Source organism: Falco peregrinus, chromosome 11 (assembly GCF_023634155.1).
Source record: "Falco peregrinus isolate bFalPer1 chromosome 11, bFalPer1.pri, whole genome shotgun sequence".
In the NCBI taxonomy this organism is placed as follows: Eukaryota; Metazoa; Chordata; class Aves; order Falconiformes; family Falconidae; genus Falco; species Falco peregrinus.
In genome coordinates this window covers 14,782,092-14,796,524 of record NC_073731.1, presented here as the reverse complement: position 1 = coordinate 14,796,524, position 14,433 = coordinate 14,782,092, and the positions used below count along the sequence as shown (strand labels likewise).

Sequence of the window (14,433 nt, the reverse complement as noted above, 5' to 3'; positions counted from 1 at the left end):
CACAGCAGAAGAGGAGCAAGGGGGCAGTAGTGACTTGCTTTTGTGAGACAGGCCAAGCACACAAAGCAAGAATAGCTGGAGCTGCTGTCAACCTGACAGACAAGATCCCTAAGGTTTATTCCCATCATTTTTTACCAACTTTCCATCTGAGATAACTTTATGTTATGTACTTCAAAGAGTATTTCAGGTCTGAGATTTTAATTTCAATTTCAAAAATCAACTAAAATTTCAGTGCTGGAATGACTAGCCATATGGAATGTGTTCATCATATTGCTGTCCTCTTTCAAATACCCCAGGTTCTAGGAATTATCAGTACTTCAGGGAAATATTTCTTCCATATTTAATTGTTTCATGGTATGTGCTGCCATGATGAAAGTCGGTAAATGACCCATAGCCATGTATCAGCCTCACCCAGCAGCAGAGGTCCTAACTAAACTTTCCAAAGAGGCACTTGTGATGACACCTGAACAACCCTCTTTCTGAGACCATTGCTCTTCCCAAAAGTGTGGCCAAGAATTTTAAGATGATGTATAAATTGAGCGGTAACCATATTGAAGACACGTGGACAGTCTGATATCTCTACTTCATCTAAACACCTTTTTAGTCTTTCACTGAACTTTCTGAGGGCTTCAGATGTCTGAAATGAAACAGGCTTTCCTCCAGTCTAAGCCTTCTGCTCCTTAGCTGTCACAAATGTTTTTGCCCAACCAAAGTACCTTCTAGTTCTACAGAAAGAAACTTTTTCTTTATCAGAAAGTCTGTGGCTAGTGAATACATCTGGAGACTTCAGTACTGTCCAAAGCAGATGGATCACAGACGGGACCAGTGGGAGTGAAGGCTCCCTGAGAGCCCCTTTTTTTCCTCCACTGGAGAGACTATTCCTTTAGTTAAGGAAGAGTTCAAGTTCACATTCTGCTTTGTCCTTGGTCTTTTTCCTCAGGTTCATCAAAAAGGGGATTACAGACACCAGCAGAAACCACAGCGAGGTTATAGCTAAGTGAAACAACAGGAACTACTTCTTATCACAGAGCTAATACAACAAAAAGAATTTTTTGTACCACCTTCCCTATCCAAAAAGCAGAGGTGCAAAGGCATATGAAAGAGTAGCATGAGGTGAGTCATGACCCCATAATAGCATGGTGCCGGACTTCACCTTCCCACACACTGCAAGAGGACCAGGAGGTAGACAATGGTACTCACCTGCTTACAGGAGGAGGGGTTAGTTAGCAGGTCCTATACAGGCAGCAGCCGCAAATAACGAAGAAGGAAACATGCCAAAAATTAGTCACAGAGAAAGATATCAAGTTTAACAAGGCAGCTGAATTTAGACACACACTGTTTTTGAAGAGAATAAAATGCTTAGCAAGTAATACAGGCCCAGATGGCTCAAAGGTATTTCAGCATTTCTTTGCATATTTTAAATCAGCAGATGTTGGGAGACTAAGAGTTCTAGGTCTTTTCTGAAAAGAATAAATTCAGTCTCCAAAATATAAATCTTTTAGGTCTTGAAACATTAACTAGAATAATGCTTAAATACCTTTATAAATCTAGTCTGGAGTCTTACTGAAAGAACTGCCAAGGTTAAAACATGAGGGCCAGTTCTCCTCTCTTCATGCACAGACACAATTTGCCATTAGTAGTAACAGCTTGTTTCAATGACACATTATACCTTCTAACAACTTATAACTCAGTAGTTTGAAAGCACTTGGTAACCACCAAAGAAGCCTTACAGTGCTACTGGGTGACAGATGCCAACTATTTCACAATATATTCCATACTCCAACAAAACACCAGATATACTGAATCAAAAGGTCAATATTACACAGTAAGATTGGAGCAAGGTCAAAAGACAAGTGTAAGGATTCTTGGGCCAGCATTCTGTACACTGAACAAATCTGCTTTCCCTCATAGCAACCAGAAGTTATACAATGGGCTTGAGAGAGGAGAAGAGACCCTTTGTCATTAAAAAAATGAATAAGAAAGAAAAGCTGTTTAACGTAAATGAAACTGGAAAAAATATGAAGATCATGTTAATAACAGCAAAGAAATGTCTTTATCTGTACCCATTCAGCATTTCAGATGGAAAAGAGCAGGGCTTTGCATTGACATTTTTCTTTACAGACATTTGGATGAAGTTTAAAAGTCACAAACCCAGGGTAAACACATATTTGGCCAGAGCGGAGTGTTTTCAAAAATAAAAGAGGAGAAAAGACTAAGTGTGAATCAACTGGAAAACTTCTCATAAGCTTTTGATTCAAAAGCAATTTTGGTTGCCCGGCCTTTTAAAAAAAAAAAAAAAAAGTAAATTGATGAGGACTTGTTGATTAGGAATCCAGTTCACACTGGAGTGAGTATGGGTGAAAAAGAAAGCACAGTAATAACAATGGAATATATAAAGGAGAAAAAAATACCCCAAACCCCTCAATGAAAGCTGGAAGGGCAGCAATACACCTAACTACACAAAAACACGAGTAGCTTACATAAATGATACTTTAGTGTGTGGAGCCACTGTCATAAAGTTTGTTTAATGAGGATGGAAGAGAACTGTTCTGAGACCCATGGAGGTCACTGAGATGATGGCTCCATTCCAGTGGGCAGGGGTAAGGGTCAGGTTAGTTTACGGTTGAACAGGCCAGGCTGCTTTTCCATGACTAGTAACACAGGCATAAATATTATGATTCTAACTGAGAGTCGTCAGACCAGTACAGCTTTGGCTTTGGATTTTGGGGCCCAAAGGAAGCAAGGTTTTGCAAGGTCATTTCTAGTGAGGAAGCTGCAATGTTTGCACCTGAAACATTGCAATGGCACCTTGATGCTGCCATGTACAGTCTGGATATTTCAAGACAACTAGGATCTCACCACCATAGCTAAGCCATTAGCACAGGGTCACAGGATCTAAAACCAATCATTTAACAGGACTGAAGTTTCATGTGCCTTTCTTCCCCTTTATGAACTATGTTCTTGTTTCAGGGATTCACAGAGAGAGGGATCCACTGAAACAGCAACAGCTATTTGCAGGAGCAGAATGAGAAATGAAATCCCATCATACGGAGGGTAACGTCGTATCCTTCACAGTTCAAGTTGGGATGTTTATCTATGTGGCCGTGAGCTAGTAGATCAAAGAGTTATTCATTATATTTATTGGATTAGATAGAAAAATGAGAGAGAGAAGGGAACAGATGGAAAGTCTAAAGACAAGGGGTTTTTTGGTTAATTTTAAGGTATAAATAAGTTAATGAAGTAGTTATCATCACTGTAAAGCTTAATCATAAAGGCTGCTTATGGCAGTCATGTCTGTGTCTTTTCCTAAAACTTCAGAGCAATGATTCATTTCTGCAGAGTACAAAAGACTGAATTTCTCCAAACATATTCCAAAAGCAAGGAAAGCTGGGGGAGTTCAGGGAGTGCAAGTACAATCCCTCTCCTGCTAAATTTCATTCAGCAGAGATAGATAAATTGAAGGTGACTTGCTTTCCAAGAAAAAGAGGAGGAAAAAAAGGACATTCTAATAAATGGCTGCTTTTAAAGTATGCTGTTTGTGTTATAATCTGTAATTCAGACAGTTTCTGTCACCTAGCCAGTTAGGTCAGTTGGCTGTTTAAGAAAAAATAGACAAAGTAAAAGACAGCTAATTCAGTCATCTTGCTCAGTACTCAGGCAACTACAGACACTTTTTCTGTGGATGAATGGGAGACATACAAAGATAGATGTCAAACCTAAATGTAAGCTCGGGAGCTTTTGGAAGCCAGTGGCTGCTGAGATCAAACAGAGCATTACCTGTCAGGAGCTGTTACCTCTGAGAGCTGCCCATTAGTACAAAGTCTGTTGATAACAGAAGGTTATACTCTGCTGTTCTCCCCACTTCTTTTGGCCTTGTGATTTTTTGAACAGTGGCAAAGCAGTAAATGATGCAGCCTGACTGCAGGTGGACAAGGGCCCAGATCACTGTCACGTGTTCCTTCCTTCCCCAGAAATTCAAGGAAGACGAGGTGTGGAAGAATTCACCCCTACCTGGTGTCTCTGATATGCGGAGAACATCTTTTCAAAATCTTCTAGATCCAGCACCTTGAATGCCTTTAAATCATCAATCTCATTCCAGATTGTGCCATGGATCCTCTCCTGGAAGAAAAGATCATATTTTAATGAGACAGCAAAAGCTTTTAGCTAAAAACACCCAATCCCATTTGGACAGATCATTCTTTCCTGCTCAGCGGCCATGTTCCTTTATGTTCTACTGCATGTACTACCGCTGTCATTTTAGAGGGCACACTTTGTTTCAAGAGTCAAAGGAGAAAAAAATAGTGATGTGTTTTGGGGGAGTTTCTTGTTGTTATTTTTTTTCTTTTTTAATATACTGAGTATTTAGTATTTTTCATCACAGCAAGCTTCTGATGAAAGGGCACATTCCAGGACTAGCAAACCACATCTCAAGCAATATCCATGATCCCACAGTACGTTTCCTTTCAAGAGCGGCCATCTGTCTGACACAATGATTGTGGTCATGCTGAAAGAAGTGTTACCATCATGAGGAAAAAGCTTAGGAAGGGCACTGATGCATGACAAACCCCAGACACATTTTCCCTTCTGCAAATTTTGCCAGGTTCTGTTGTAAAGCCCAAAGGGTGTGTGGTTTTCATTCTGCCCATCTGTGAAAGTATTTTGAGATTTTATTTTATTTTACTTTTAAGGCTCTGTCTTTGAAGTCTAATTGTTTCCTATTACATGATCTCCCCTGTCTACATAAGGTTTTTGTTGACTCAGATAGATACAATCTATACCCAGATCTCTAAAAGAGCATCATCCATACTAACTGGAAATGTTAACAGCCCGTGTGATACATTCCCCCGAATGCCAGGGAATCCCAGCTTTTTGGCAAATGACTAGCATGGAGGGAGACAGGCACAGACACTTCCTCCAGCTTTGCTGTACACCAACCCAACCCTGGACCAAATCAGCTCTTGCAGTACATGAATTAGCTAATCAGCAGTCGCCCTAAATCAGAAGGTGGCCTTGGGGTCTCCTGCTGACGTTCTCAGGACAGATGTCATTGCTGGCAGAGGACACAAAGACTGAACTACCTTCTCCTTCCTACTGACTGTTAAGGTGCATGTTGTGTGAGACAAGCTTTGGGCAATTACCTATTTAGAAAAGGAAGACTTGCTCTTCACAACTGACTACACTGTCTTTCAGTTCATTTAGTTAATGAAGTGTACATTTTTTGTACTTTATTAACTGGAAAAATAAGGAAGGTGTTGATTAAAAGAAAAAGGAAATGGACAGAAGGGATTGTAAAAAGGCCTAAGCAAATCCCAGGAGGTGAAGAGCCAGCAGAACACTGATGCAGAGCAAGCCAGGAACAGCAAGCAATAGCAATGAAACCCTCACACAGGCTCCAGCTCTGAAGTACCTGACTTGTACCTACACAGAAAAGTGTGTTAACACTTCATTATCAGAACTAATTAGGAACAGGCTTTACTTCCCATTCACAATCATCAAAGGAATGAGAGAAATGTGCTAAGCCACAAGGCTCAAGGAGCAAGGAAAAAACCTGATGGGAGGATGAAATGAGGGGGAAATAAAAGTGTGAAGTGTTCTGGAGGAAATTCCTGGCAGGGCAGACACTGTGAAGGAAAACCAACACCCTCCCTCCAGAGGCAGCCTGTGAGTGCCTGAGGGCAAGGAGGGGTGTCTGCAGTGCTATTTACAGCGAGAACATATACTAGAGTGGAGCAGCACCCACCCCTGAACAAGCTCACCAATATCGTTGTACCATTCCTTGCAATCATTGTGGCTCTTCGTTCCACAGTAGGAAAAATGTCATGACCCTGTGGCTGTAACATGACAAATGAGTTTGGGAGGCTCATCTCAGCCAAAGGAATAGGAAACAAAGTTACTTTTCATTTTACTCTAACCCTAGACTCCACTACCAATCTTAGCCAGAAGCATTCAGGAGGAGCGTTCATTCTTATTCAATTTCCAGACTGGCTTTATAAACCTTGAATTATAAATCCTGAGGGATGCATTTGAACAGCAGAGCAGTTCTCAGAGTTCCTCACTCTTTCAGATTGTTCCATCAAACACTGAAGTAGAAGAATATTTCTTGACAGGAGCTAGTGCACATGGCTTCAGAAGCAGCCCTTAGAGTCACCACTGGGATAGAGCCCTGAGGATGCCAAAAAGCTATAAGCTGTGTTTGGCCAAAGGCTGGATGTGACTCAAGAGACAGCTACTCTGGAGAGCCTTGCCCATCTACCTGTCTGGCTGCAAAACTCTCCTGGGAGTGAAGTTTCCCCAGAAATGGCAAGAACAGTGAGAACGTGCTACAGAATGGGCTAGTCTGAATGAATTGCAGAGGTGCTGGAACAGGCAGTTCTGAAACTCACAAAGGGATTGCAGATAATGGTTCTTGACCATGCTTTCCCAGAAAAAAAACCACCCAAGGAAGTTAAAATTATTCTCATTTCAATTCAGATTCATTTTAAGACCCTGGTTGAATCTGGTCCTGTACAGGATGGTTTGTATGCTACTTGTAGCAGAAAAACAAATTCCAAAGCAGCACCATTGCAATGCTGCACACAAACAGAACTTTGAGCCAAGCAATGCAATTTTAGTGCTTAAAAACCAAATGGTTCAATCCCGTCAAAGGAAAAAAAAAGGCAAGCAAAGGTATAAACAACCTTAGTTACACAAAACACTTGCAATGGTGCTGTCCATTCTATTTCTACCCCAGGTTCTGCCCTTGAAAACTATCATGTTGCTGCCAGATAATTTCCTACACTGAGCTCTTGCTACTCAGTTATAGATTAACTGGCTGATAGTTCCTTGTCATCAGCCAGAGAGACTGAGCGTTTTAAGAGAAACAGGCTTGCATAATGTGCTTGCTATGATAAATGATTCCCTCAGCACCATAAAAAGTATTTATGGTCCCTAAATATCAATTTTAAAATAAAGTAAATTCTTTATTTCTTCTTTCCTTTTTCTCTCACTTTAACACACACATACACACACACACACAAAAAAAAAAAAAAAAAAAAGAGGTCACTTCATCCATAACATGCTTTTCCTCCCATATTTATTTATTTACCTATCTATCTACTCATTCTACAAGTCTTCCAAGATCTGTGGTTCCTCTGCTTTGCAAAGTCTTGGCCACCGTTGAGAAACAAATGCTATGAACTACTTTTCCCAGCAACCTCTAGCAAAATGGTAGCATATATTTTATAAGTAAACCTCTTATTATCAGAACAAGTACTGACAAGGCATTTGTTCCATCAAGCTGAGGTTCTGGGTACGTTGCATTTAACAATCTGCTTGCTGTAGCTGCTGCAGTTACATCATTTCACCTTTGTAATGAGGCTCAATTTGCTGAGACCTACCAAGACAGAGAATGATAGTATTTCATGGAGCTACAAATCATAACAAGCTGTCCTCTGCTACATCTAACAGATTATTTTATTTACCCTGAAAGATAAATAATGATACTCTGCAAGCCACCAAAGTCCATCATGCTTCAGTAACCTCACAGCATGAGTGAAAATTACAGTACTTTGGGAAAGCCTTTCATTTGTCCTGCAGGTCCACAGAAACCATAGGAACAATGAGTGTCCTGTAAATACTGGAGCAGGCAATTCTGCTTACTAGTAGGTTAATATTTGTAAAATATTAACCATCAAAAAATGAAGCCACTTAAAATTTTAATCCATAATTCCATAATTAATCTGAAAAAAGGGATATGAACAGAGTGTGTTTTTCAGATTTCTATCTTGATATCAGATCCTTTCTTCAGTGTAAGAAAAATCCAGTTTGAGCAAAAATTGTATTTCTGGCATGTTTGTTAATTGAGACAGCTGTTTTATCTTGCTGTAGGACTAGGCACCACCAAGGCTACTATGAGTAGCTTCACACTGAGATTTTGTAGAAATCTTTCCATTAATTTTGAATCTCTGGCAGCAGTCCTGCATCATTGTTTGCCATGATCCTCAGGCTGCCTTCAGGAAGAAAGTTCCAGAAATCAGGATCATCAATAACTTTACAGAAACATTTTTTAGAAAACTCAGTGTCAAAATGAACATTTTCTGTTTATGTGATGTTTTTTGGGGGGGGTTGGTGGTGGTATTGTTTCTAAAAAAAATCCTATGTGGTATGTAGAACAAATATCTTTCTTCTGAGACAATTTCACCCATGTCTACTTAGGGCTGTCTAAAGAAAGCTCTTTCAGATCATTGACTAGAGTCAACACAAGCCTGACTTAATGGGAAGCTATTTCTCCAGTCATGAGATAGCAAGCAGTGCAGTTGAAGGTTGACTATATTTACTCTGATAACTTCAAATCAATATTTTTATAGTTATTAAAAAGGTAATTATATTAATCCATTTTTCCAGTGTGCTTGAAATCTGTGCATAATTTGGATTAGCCATAAATGTCTGGTCCCTGTTTGACCTTGGGTGTTGTGTAAAATTCAGAGTGAGAGAGCAAACTCCACTTGCTGTCCAGAAACAAAGAAAGGAATCTTTCCAGGATATTACAGTGGTTACATTGCAATATATTTTTTTCTTAAAAAACATAGATCCTTGGCACCAGCACTACTGTAGTGCTGTATGAATGGAATTCAGAGACGATGCTACAGTGCTGTATGAATGGAGCTGTGGTGCAGAAGGGCTTCATCAGAACTCAGCCTATCCATGCATCTAAATGGCTTTGTGCTTGATCACCAGCTTACATCAAAGCTAGTACAAAATCTTTAATTCCCAAAGGATATCAGTGGGTTGCTTGAGTTTCATTGTTAGAAGCAGGAATACTTTCCAGTCAAACCTTTTTTCATGGTGCCCGTGGGAACTGTGAACAATCTGTTTTCGTCAACTGCTACGAGTTTATATTTGATCATTCTCCGAACACCCAGCAACTCAGTCCTTTCCTTCCAAAGACACTATCAGCATTGGGAAAAAAGGTGCCAGCCGTGGAGGACAGCCTTGATTCCACTACTGAGAAAGCATATTGCAGACAAATGCCCCTCAGCCAGCCCTGTCCATGCTCCTCTTGGCCTCTGCTGGCTTTCTCTCACTCCCTTGAGGCAGGCTGCATGAACAGAAAGAGGTTCATTCTCATGTGGGCTGCCTCAGTCCTGGCATCATCTTCACACTCACTTAAGAAAGCTTAGGAGGAAGACTCTGTACTAACTGCTTCGAGAAGGATGGCCTAAACAGTATGTAGAGATACCTAAGAGCTGAATAACATATTTCACCTGGCTGCAGACCTAAGTTTGCATACAGTTCTGTTTCCAGCACTGTGCCACCTTACCTCACTGTGTTGCATGGTGCAGATGTGCCTGTGCTTTTTGCTAACTAGACTGTTTTTTCAAAAAAGAAAAACATATATGTGGTGTCAGATGTATTTTTCCTCAAAATGTTTTTGTTGGGAATATTTGTATTCGTGTGAACTGGAAGTTAAACACTACCACGAACCACAGTAATACTATGCACACTTTCAGGCCTCAGTTTTCTGTGCGCAAAAAACTCAGGATACACTGCTCCCAGCCAGTGTGCTTGTGAGTCTTCATTTAAGTATGGCTACTTTGACAGCTCAGAACACCACAGAAGTGCTGTGATGGTAACAAAAGGCAAGATGAGGCCATCCAACCCACCCATCACTTTGCATTCAGAGGATTCGTATCCATGCAAACAGAAAGGAAGTGCCTGGTACTGAAGCAGGGGAACTAGGATAACTGATCAGGATGGCCAAAAACATAGTGCTTCCTCCAAGAGTCAGTGGAATTAAATAATTCCATAACAAAGTGTTACCCAAATAACAAGGCAAGCCACCTGTGTCTGCACCACCAGCTCTGCAGTTTTGCAGAGACCTTACTAGGTCAAAACACTAACCCTGGCAAACACACCAAAATTAAGCCCACGCCCTCTTATGCCCCTTTTTTCCAACTATTCTGCCTTCCTCAAAATAGCATCTTTTACCCACCTCACCACCCAGGTCTTCAGTTTTATTAGCACAGCTGCCTTCACTCCTAACCAGAGGGCAGGATAAGCCTACGGTTACTGTACATTAAACAGAAACACCTGTGACTCTCTCTTTTTCATATACATTCATATATATACATATATTAGTTATTATTTCTTTTCTTCAGAGCATTAAGTCCCATGTTCTGCAAAGGAAAATAAATCCCCATCCTTACATTCTCTCCCACACCCCCCACGTGGCCTTGACAGACAAGCACAGATGGTGCAGCAAATATTTCACTTCACTTTATTTTAAAGAAAAGGAGAGAGGGGGAGAGAGAATTCTTGTGGCATTCCAGAGGTCCCTGGACACTCATTCCAAATGCCAGAGTTGGGCCCTGGGTGAGTTTCAGTCTAAAAGAGAACCTGGGTTTCTAGGCAGCCATCCAAGCTCAACACAGACACTTTTTTCCTTTCTAAATCAGTTTAACAAAAAATTAAAACCTAAAGTGAAGGAGGCGGGGCAGAGAAGGAAGAGAGAGAAGCGCAGGGGAAGGAGAACCAACTAAGGTAGCAGAAAATGAGTGCAACAGGAAGAATCCAAGTCCTCTGTTTTGATTGCAAATTTGGAGTTTGGTTGCCAAGAGACAGTTGTAACCATGCACAGAGAAGGGCAGCTTCCCTTGTGGTGACGAACAAATGGTGGGGAGAATCAGGCCACCTATCTCTCCTTGGGGAAATCTCCTGCCAGGGTAGAGGAGGCTGATTTTGGAGTTGGTTCTCACCATGTTTTGCCCACATTGGCTCTGACCATCCTTTTCCTTGATGTGCAAGTGAGGGACTGGCACACCAGTCCTGGAGATGTCCATCTCTGGCTTAAGTATTCAGTCCTACTACAGCTTTGCCTAACAGATTGCATGCCCAGATCTACTGCAGCTCCCTCAATCTAACTAACACCTCGGTCATCACAGGAGATATACTGCACCGGTGGAGAACTGAGGAGACTCCCTCAAGACAGCTACTGACTCCTACTGACTTCAACCCACAGAAAGCCACAGTATCACTTGCTTCTGTCACCTTGCACTTCATGGCATTGATCAACACCGAGTTATCCTTAGAAAGTAAATTAATTGCTGAGAGCATACAATTTCTTACCTCACTCAGTTTAGCCCAGTTGAAGGATTTCAGTGGGTGGGAAGGCTGTGGGATAGATTTCTTCTTCAGGCTGGTACCACTGCTGCTGAAGGTGGCTGTTGAAGGGGGTGGCATCCCCATGCTGAAGAAAGGTGGTGCTCCTGGTGGAGGAGGAGGTCCTCCTGGAGGAGGTGGTGGAGCAGGAGGAGGGGGACAGCTGGAGAAAGGCAGAGGAGGGGGCAGTGGTGGCAAATTCTCAGATGTGTGGGAAGAGGACAAAGCTAATGGGCCACCTGGAGGGGGCGGTGGCGGGGGTGGGAAGGAAATACTGCCCCCTTGCTGGAAAATAAAAAACACACAGAAAAAAGAAAGCAAACAGTTTAAAAGGCACAATAACTCCATGTTGCCAGCTGATGTGATTTTATTACAAGATTCAAAATATTTGATGTTTTCTTTAAAGCCTCCTGCACTCAAAGCCATGCAATAAAGGGAGGAATCTCAGCTTTCATTTAAGAGAAAGTTTCAAGCCCTTGAAGTTGTGGAGAAGAGTTTGAAAAAAGGAACCATAAATGGCTCAGAAAAACAGAAAGCTAGTAAAAGAAGCCAAAATATATTATTTTCTCCTTATGTATGAAAAAAGAGAAAAGTTCTATCTTATGAACTTTTGAACTCCTGAGTTTTAAACCTTAAGGTTTGAAATACTGAATACCTGTCATTAGGCCCCACTAATAGAAAGTGGCAGTGGAGAAGAGAGAACAAACCTGCTTTCTGCAATATCTAACTCCTCAGGGCCTTGTCCTGGTGAGCTGAGGCTCAGGCACACTGCTGGGGCAGAAGGAGCAGCAAGCAGGAGGGAGCAACTGCAAATGCTGCTTTTGCAGAGCTCCAAGACAGTACTGATGCTCTTGAAGCATGACAGGAATCCTGTTTCTCACTAAATTTATGTTCATATCTGGGAGATTTCTCTGTATTCCACTGAAATAACAACCAAAGCCACCCTACTCAGCAGCAAAAATATGGCTGGAGGAGGACATGCGTGCCTCAGCAGCTTCTGCAAGGAAGGTGGCTGAAGAGAAGGAATGAAGCAGCCCATGCATTATCCATTCTATACCACCAGCTCTAGGATTTCAGTCCCAGCTAAAAGCTGAGCAGCTTCTAAATATTCATCTTTGTAGCTGGCTAGACAGACTCTCTCTGTACCAACCATAGAAAATGTTTCACTCATAACGTGCTTTTGTTCATCATTCACTAGTTAGCAGGCCTCAAAAGAGGATGGGAATAGTCCCAGTCTCATACCGAGAACTCATTAAGTTGAGCCACCAGGTCGTTCATCTGGTCCCGGGTCTGGCGCAGCTCCAAGGATTCCTTCTGCAGTTTATCTTTCATTTTGTTCAATGTCTTCATCATTTCATCTTTCTCCTGGGTCTTTGTCTCACATTCCCGCTCCTTCTTCTCTAGCCTGCTCATCAGCTCAGCATGATCTAGGGGTAAGAGGCAAATGGGGCTGGTGAAATAAAGCTCATGAACAGTCCCCAAAGAGATGCAGGTTACACTGAAATATTCAACTGGGGATGTATGACAGTATGAAAAAGAAAATGGAGTCTGACTATCTTGACAGTGATCTTCAGTTATCAAGACAGCAATGCCCAAGTTCCACTTAGACTGTAAAATCACTTCATGTGAAGACTGAGGGAAGCCCCATCCTATTGAACACATAAACTGATCACCATGAGAAAAAATCTACTAGAGGGAACAAAGCAGGGTTTGTCCACAAAAGCAAAAGTTGTGCACAGCTCTGCTGCTTGCTGCTCTGTGACTGAATCAGGATCAGTCTTGCTTCCTCTTTCGCCTTCCCAAGCACAGAGGATACACTCACCTTTCCGAAACTTCTCTGCCTGGTCCCTCCACTGCTTGACTTCATTTTCATTCACCAGCCTGAAAGATGAAATCAGATAATTTCAAGTTGTTCTGGGCTACCCAGGCTGAAAGGCAAGTGGCCATTATGTGTAGTGATTATCAAAAGGGAACCTGGTGAATTTACATGGTTTTACAGGATCATACTGGTCATCAGTTCCAGATCCTGATCCATACTGTAGCCAACAGTTAATATAAATGTGATGGCTGTTGCTCAAATTCCTGAAAAGGAATAAAGGAATGCCTGGGGAAGGAATCCTGATATGTTCTTGTCTTCAGGTAATGCTTTCAAAATGCCAAGTCTACTTATTTTGAAAGAAGGAAGTCATCACTAAAATAATCATAGCTGCTGTGGGTTATAAATTACCCCACCCTTAATACAAGACCAGATTGCCATCTTTTTTCCTACTTCTGCGGTTCTATTTTTTCTTTCTTACAAGGAGGGAGGATGTTTATCTGTTGGGTAATACATCAGTAACAAGGCAACACTCATATCTCATACTGGCACAGCTATTTCCTATTACTGACAGAAAATATGCAGGGCATGCTGGGGATTGATTAGATACGCAGAATGAGGAGTAGCTATGAAAGTAGAAAGGGAAGATCAGGCACGAGGTCTACAATGAAGTCTAATATCCAGGCAGACAGAAAGAGATCAACACCAGCATATTTTTCCATAATGAGAAATCAGTTTTGATTTTGGCTCATGCCTGTAACAGGGGAGACTGTAAGTTTTTTAGTACAGGAGAATTTGGTTTCATATGAGGCTTATGTTCTATAAAATACTCTTTTCAGTGGATAATTCAGAAGGGTAATGGGCCATGAGTTACCTGCAGAGGCAGATGGATGGAATGAAGAGTCCAAAAGTTTGGCTAAAAAAGGACTGAGAACAGGGAAGTTGAGATGAGAGCCAGCTCATGTAGCTAGACTTCTCAAATGATGCATCCTATGGGAAAAAATAATGGTCGTGCCCTCAGCCAAGTCTGTGGGTGAGAGCATGCAGACATTTTATGAAGAGGTAAAAAGTTTTGTGTGCTAGGTGGGGGCTGCTTTCCACTATTCAAAATCTTTCTAAACTATGTGCTCATTAGTGAGGAATGAAATCTAAATAGAGATGACCACTTTTTTTTTTTTTTTTTTAAATATCAATGAAAACTTTCATCAACATTCTGAATGAAAAAAGGCACATGAGGAAGCCTTGTTATAACATCATGGGTATTTTTTCTGCTCTTCCAAGCAGCTTAATATTTAATAGAAATTAGAAGTCAAAGGCAAGGACTTTGCTAGAAAATACTGCCTAGTTGAGATGCCATTAGAAGAAAACCATTTAGAAGACCAACAAGATCATGAGAAGCTGTAAGTTAAAATAAGAAACTCCTCAGATATGATAATTTATTTTCTAAGCACCTGCATACTTATCATATACTTATACCCACA

The 14,433-nt window shown here is 41.3% G+C and overlaps 1 protein-coding gene across 4 annotated transcripts in view; it reads right to left on the bottom strand.

Moving 5' to 3' along the window:
- The window catches only part of DAAM2 (dishevelled associated activator of morphogenesis 2), a 206,453-nt gene that overhangs the window by 39,188 nt on the left and 152,832 nt on the right, over window positions 1-14,433 (bottom strand). For 3 of the 4 annotated variants that reach the window (XM_027788603.2, XM_005238672.3, XM_027788601.2), the window contains 5 exons: window positions 12,959-13,017; window positions 12,379-12,563; window positions 11,104-11,421; window positions 4,012-4,119; window positions 1,201-1,233 (listed from right to left, as the gene is read on the bottom strand). In XM_027788603.2, coding sequence (XP_027644404.1) covers window positions 1,201-1,233; window positions 4,012-4,119; window positions 11,104-11,421; window positions 12,379-12,563; window positions 12,959-13,017 — 703 coding nt within the window. The remainder of the gene's footprint in view (window positions 1-1,200; window positions 1,234-4,011; window positions 4,120-11,103; window positions 11,422-12,378; window positions 12,564-12,958; window positions 13,018-14,433) is intronic. The other variant, XM_005238670.3, reaches the window with a different exon arrangement.